General features: G+C 34.0%; 2 protein-coding genes across 3 annotated transcripts; one reads left to right on the forward strand and one right to left on the reverse strand.

The window, feature by feature from the left end:
- Positions 1-639: 639 nt before the first annotated feature.
- LOC106432942 (putative ribosome biogenesis protein slx9-like) lies at positions 640-2,093 on the forward strand. 2 transcript variants are annotated; one of them, XM_013873789.3, is made up of 5 exons: positions 640-845; positions 932-990; positions 1,066-1,115; positions 1,546-1,694; positions 1,782-2,093. In XM_013873789.3, the coding sequence occupies exons 1-5, from the start codon at positions 826-828 to the stop codon at positions 1,975-1,977; spliced, it is 474 nt and encodes a 157-aa protein (XP_013729243.1). In that variant the 5' UTR covers positions 640-825; the 3' UTR covers positions 1,978-2,093. The 2 variants fall into 2 exon arrangements, with proteins under 2 accessions (XP_013729243.1, XP_022552710.1); XM_022696989.2 differs by having other exon boundaries at positions 1,549-1,694.
- A 798-nt stretch (positions 2,094-2,891) lies between these two features.
- LOC106405724 (nudix hydrolase 17, mitochondrial-like) lies at positions 2,892-4,524 on the reverse strand. Its single transcript, XM_013846260.3, has 5 exons — positions 4,138-4,524; positions 3,919-4,024; positions 3,722-3,805; positions 3,490-3,618; positions 2,892-3,392 (listed from the first exon to the last, which is right to left on the reverse strand). Exons 1-5 carry the CDS (start codon positions 4,221-4,223, stop codon positions 3,249-3,251), a joined length of 549 nt encoding a protein of 182 aa, XP_013701714.1. The 5' UTR covers positions 4,224-4,524; the 3' UTR covers positions 2,892-3,248.
- Between the last annotated feature and the right edge of the window lie 1,476 nt (positions 4,525-6,000).

Genomic DNA, 6,000 nt, shown 5'->3' on the forward strand with positions numbered 1-6,000 from the left:
CGAATCATTGGTTCTTTTAATTTTGTACTCTACAAGTAATGTTTCTGTTTATTTTTTTCATACAAACAATTTGTTTCCTTTTTAATATATGACAGATTCCTAAATCTTTTACAGGCTGGATTTTTTTTTTTTGTTGCTTTGTGAATCTTTTGTTGCTCATTTTCTTTTTTGTTACTTTCTTCTTGCCATTTCGGGTCTTTATAAGGTTCGTATTTCTAGATTTCAACTTGAATACATCGTCAAGAAAAAAAAATGCATCAGCCCAGCCCGGCAGAGTTTTTTTCGGAGTTGTCCTTTACAAATTTGAAACCACCGTGTGCCGATTGCAGAGATAGTCGGACCTCTCTATATTAAGGGTGGTCACTGGTTTGCAAAAGTAGAAAACCATTCTTGTAACTTGTAACATAGCTGAAGCTCAGCGAGTATATGTTTTCTTATATTATTAATTAGATTTATCATTTAGCCATTTGAGAAAACATACAATTGATAAATGTACAGTGTATGATACATTGATAAATGGAATATTATTATTAACTAATAACTAAGATTGATGACAAAAAAAAAAACTAATAATTAAGATTGTGATTGTGATTTTCCCTTTGGGATCATAATGGGCCTGAAGATAAAGTCTGGGTAGGCCCAGTGTTCTTGGTTACGATAAATTTTAACTCTCCGGGTCGGGTCATAAGATCCGAACTTATATGTATTGAGAAAAATCCACTCCCTCTGTTCATCTAAAACCCTAAAACTTATTCAATCAGCTTTCGCCATTAAACCGGAGCTCGAAGTCGTTGAGGAGCCAAGACACTCTGTGGATCTTTCAAGATGGGCAAACCGAGCAAAGGGTTTGGCTTTTCGTCTCTTCATCATCTGTGCTCAGATTGTTTGGTTCCTGGATTTGATTTACTAATGCTAAGTTTCTGACTTTCAGATCGGAAACAGGTTCTAAATCTGACAAGAAGTTCGAGAAGAAGCTTCAGTTTTACACAAGTAAGCCTTGATTGCGATGCGTGTTTATGTCTTGTAAAGATAAAACTATCTAAAGACTTTTGTTTGTTAACGCAGAGGTTAAAGACACACTTGCTTCCTTGTCTGTTCAAAAGGAGATTGGTAAGGTAAACAACACATGAACAAAACCCTTTTCGATAATCTTGTCTGCAAAAATCTTCTTTGTTTATCCTATTGCAGAAGGTAGCAAACTCTGTTAGATCCTTAAGAATGTTGCTATACTGCAATCAGCGTCTGAATCATTAGTCCTTGGTTTTGTTACGCAATCTGTGTCTAAATGTTTACTTCTTGGTGTTGTTGCACAACTGTGAGTCTAAATGTTTAGACTCTTAAGAATGTTGCTATATTACAACATGTGTCAGAATGTTTAGTTCTTGGTGTTGTTACGGCAATCTGAGTCTAAGTGTTTAGATCGTTAAGAACGTTGCTACCCTGCAACCTGTGTCTGAATGTATAGATCGTTAAGAATGTTGCTGTACTGTAGTCTGAGTGTGAAGTTTGAAAATTTTGAACCTTTTTTTTATATGTATTGATCAGAAGAAGAAAAATCGTAGGCGTCAAAAGAAACTAAAGGCGTATGATCTCTCCACCCTCTCGGAGTTTCTTCCTGAGGTTAATGCTTCGCAGAAGTCAGCTCAGCCTGCACCTGACTTGAAGATGAACTGCAAAAGGCGACAAGAGCTCGTGTATGTCTCTACATTTTCATCTATGGTTTAACTTTCCTTTGTTGTGATTTGTATCTGAAAGGGGTTGTGTATATATTGTCTGTGTAGATTGACGGAAGGGGAAAGGTTGAATAAGGTTCTAGACCATCCAGCTTTTCAAGCCGATCCAATTGGTTCGATATTTCAGCACCTGCAGAGTGAACAGCCACCGGTGGAAGAGAAACCGAAGAAGAAGACTAACACAAACGGAAGCAAGAAAAGAAAAAATAGGAAGAAGGGAAAAGCTGAATCAATGGATTTCTGATTTTGTTTTGAGTTATAAACACAAGTTAAAATGTTTTGTATTGTTCTAGTACAAGATGCAAGATTTTGGATATAATGTGCTCTAACAAATACATGATAGGCTAAATCTTTGAGCAACTCAAATTATCACTAGAGTGGTTTGCGGATCGCCAGGAGTTCATTTAAGAGACCAGTGAGGACGAGAGTCAGTTTCAATCGGATTAAACTTGATTAGCGCTGATGGAACAAGCTCTTCATCCTCTAGGGTTCTCGGTTTCTGAGCCAGGGCTTGCGTATGCTGACTGACTCACAGGAGCTCGAACTGTAAACTTGGTTCTTTCAAAGCAGAGCCCACAAACTGCCAAACGAAATAGAAATTCGAAAACTTTTTGTCTTAATTTACTGAAAACAAATTTATGGGTGCTATTTTAACTAACGAGTTTAGCCAAAGGAAACTGGGTATAGATATGATAAAGCCCAAAGTTTTATTCAGAATTCATCCACTTTTTAACACTGAAAAATAATTTTATTCCAAATATTAAGTTCTACTAAACCATTTACAGAAAAAAATATTACCGGATACAATATAGTATCAAAATTGATATACAGTAGACTTGTAAATATTGTCTTTTGCAATTGCAATATACAAAAAAATGCAGAATAAACCTTTGTTGTAAAAACAAACAATCTAACAAATATTGTTATTATTCTATAAACTAATGCCTATGTAAAAAAAAAACTAATGCCTAAAAGATGTTGGTTGGTGACTCATCAACCCTTTTGGATTTTTTTCATAATAATTTTGGAAAATTACAATTTTTCCTGAAATATATAATATATTGGAGTAATTTATTCCCACTTTCTTTCTTGCGATCAATCATATCATGACACACGTATCACCCACTTGCATAATTCAGTAATTCTCAATCACAGAAATCATCATGAAATCAAATGTCTCTATTGCAAATTCAAAGAGATGAAAATAAAAAATAAACAGAGGGAAACACAATTGTACAGGTCTTGCTTGCACTCTTTGTTTATCTTCCTAATCCTTCATCATCCCTTAAGTAAATCTTGCAGAAACGTTATAAACACAACACACAAGACTTCTTAAATCACATGATGTTTTTTCATTGCTTCAAATTAAACCTAAAAGATCTACCCATCTTTTTTGTTTCTGCTCTTCAAATCATTCTCTCAATTCTAATTGGAGACCACATCTATTTATATCTACAGAGATCCACTAGTCCACAAACTCCCATCACAATCAGCAGAATTTTTTTTAGCAAATCATCAGCACATTGTTTCGATAGAGATTGAAATTGTCTTATTTTCCTTTGGTTGATTTATTGGCGATGAGAGTCTCTCAACCAAAACATCTAATGCTTCTTTCATCCACCAATCTCTACAAGCTTCTCTAGCGTCAACTACATTCATCTGAATTTTTTTAAAAAAGGAATTAGTATAAAGATTCATCTATATGATTTAAAACATATAATGAAAAACCAAACAAAAAAAGGCTTTAGCTACTTACCCAGATTCTTTGCCTAGCATGTTGTTCAGGCCAAAGATCAAGTTGTTCTGTAACAAGCATAGGGAACATTAGTCCTTCATAGTAGGTTCCTCTGCTTTTGCTCAAAAAATCCCATTTTCCTAATTGATGCTGCCAAAATCAAAACACAAGAAAACAACAAAACATTAATAAAAAGAAACAAAACAAGAATATCAAATAAAACAGAAGAAAAAGAAGATTCATTTTAAAGTACCCCAATATTGCCAAGAACTCCAGCTTCTTCAAGAGATTCTCTTGCGGCAGCTTCTTCTACAGATTCATCAAGCTCCCAACCACCCTGATTTTTGAAAATTAATTACAGTACAAAAAACAATTAATACCCCCAAAATGTTTATCAAAGCTTGGGAACGTATAAAAATCTAGGCTGAAAATACAAGATGATGATGATACCTTTGGGAACATCATGGCATGACCTTTCTGAGAAGAAATAACAAGAATTTCTAATTCATCACTAAATTTTCCATCGCTTGATAGCTTGAATCTGTACGGAATACATCTGCAGAAATTTTCCATACTCAGAAAATCAGAAAATACAAAAGTACTAAAGTAGCATTGACTTTTTTCCCCGCGGTAAAAATATGTGAAGCTGAGATGTATAGATGAACATACCCGACGACTTGACGACGACCTTTGTTGTATCTCTGAAACTGACGACCAGTGCGAGAAACCAAACACACCATTTTCTCAACACCCATTTAGCTTCACAAAGGATCTTGAAGAGCCCTAGTTTTCAAGATAGAGAAGGAGGAGAAAGAAAGGGAGTATGATATTTTATATAAGAGAAAACGTTTCAACCGTGTCGTTTGAAACAACTATAACGGATCAGAATCTGTCGAAACAAAGAAGTGTCCCAAGAATCTATGGTTGGTTTATAGATCAGAAGTTTTAGTTATGTTCTTTAAGAGTTTATGATTCTATTTGGTTGCGCATGAAAAGATTTGAGAGAGAGAGAGTAAAAGAAGGAGATGACAAAACGTTGTATCAACCTCCAATGGCTTCTCTCCTTTATATAAAAAAACGGCCGCTCTCTTTTTTTCTTTCGGTTATTTTTTTCTTAAACATTTATTTATTTTTATTTTGAATTTTGGTCACTATCTGAAAATAGCTAATTAAGTTATTTATTTTTTTTTGGAAAAAATGTTGATTTAAAGTGCCGTACACATATCTAAAAGTCTAAATTTATCTCATTTTCAAAAATATAAATTAGATTTATCCAACCAGGGGTGGTAGTTCAGTGACGCTTAAGGAAATAAACCCAATACGGTGAACCCTGGTTCGAACCTCGCTGGCCACACGGATATGAGCTATTGCTTTCGGCTCATTTGAATGTCTAAGAGAGGATTTATCCGTAGGCTGTACCTCCACCCGGAGGTTATACTGTGTCTTCGATAAAACCGGATTTAACCCTTTTTCTTTTCAAAAAAAAAATAATAATCAGATTTATCCCTCTCCATTTTATCCCTTTTTAGTTAGTTTATATTAATATTTCCGACGTACGTATCAGGCTTACAAATATATTAAATAGCCCATCTTTTAGTGTTAATTTAACTATCCCGTATTAAAACATCTTTTACATCATTATTCACTAAAATTTAATAATATTTTTTTTGCTGTCCATAGTCTGTTGTCACTTTTGAACGTTTTGAATTCACAATTTTGGGTAAAAAAAGGGCTAATAAAGCTTACCAACAATCATTCCAATAATGATGATGCTTTATTTTCTTTCGTCTATATTACAATTTTGATTTTATATATGAAAATATTCGAGAAATTTGTATTTTTTGTTACGTGTAGGTCCAAATGACAAGTGTGTGGGATATGCATTAGGACAAACCAACCAAATTTTGAATTGTAATTAAAATGAATTCGTATTGCAAGTGTCGATTTTTTTTAGTTTTTCATTTAACTTGACGACATTTTTGCGTACATCAGTTACACTAACAATGTATGATACGTACTCTATAAAATAATGCCCCGGATTGAAATAGTTAATATACAGTATATAATATAAAGATGTAGCTGATATATTTATATTTGAGGTAACAACTTAATTATGCTTAAAGAATGCCTAAACTTGTAAATATTGGTGGGACAACAAAATTAAGAAGTAAGAGAATCAATATAATTAAGGCATATCCAATAATTCAACGTAATTAATAATTGGACGTTGTCCCTGTCAAAGTGTTTAAGGGGATTTCTCTGTCGTTTCCCGGTCTAGGCTTGTAGGTTAAGTTGGTTAATAACGAGAGACAATAGGTTAATAATTAATCACGTTAATTTAATTAAAAAGGTTGTAAAATTAACTTTTAAAAACGTAGTAAAACAACAAAAAGTCTTTATCCTTACGCGGCACGTTTATGTTGACTCTGGAAGAGACATGGTCACGTGCGTCGACGCCTCCTATGATCCTATCATTTACTTAAGCTCGACCAAAGTGCGTGTCTGAATCGCGGTTAGTGACGACTCTGCGTT

This window comes from Brassica napus, chromosome C2 (genome assembly GCF_020379485.1).
Source record: "Brassica napus cultivar Da-Ae chromosome C2, Da-Ae, whole genome shotgun sequence".
In the NCBI taxonomy this organism is placed as follows: Eukaryota; Viridiplantae; Streptophyta; class Magnoliopsida; order Brassicales; family Brassicaceae; genus Brassica; species Brassica napus.

Bases quoted from the DNA above. Each gene is read 5' to 3' on its own strand.
- LOC106432942 (XM_013873789.3), top strand. From the start codon at position 826: ATGGGCAAACCGAGCAAAGG. The intron at 846-931 runs GTTTGGCTTTTC...TCTGACTTTCAG, and splicing joins ATGGGCAAACCGAGCAAAGG to ATCGGAAACAGGTTCTAAAT. The intron at 1,695-1,781 runs GTATGTCTCTAC...TTGTCTGTGTAG, and splicing joins AAAAGGCGACAAGAGCTCGT to ATTGACGGAAGGGGAAAGGT.
- LOC106405724 (XM_013846260.3), bottom strand. From the start codon at position 4,223: ATGGGTGTTGAGAAAATGGTGTGTTTGGTTTCTCGCACTGGTCGTCAG. The intron at 4,025-4,137 runs GTATGTTCATCT...AAATTTCTGCAG, and splicing joins GGTCGTCGTCAAGTCGTCGG to ATGTATTCCGTACAGATTCA. The intron at 3,393-3,489 runs GTAAGTAGCTAA...AAAAAAATTCAG, and splicing joins ATGCTAGGCAAAGAATCTGG to ATGAATGTAGTTGACGCTAG.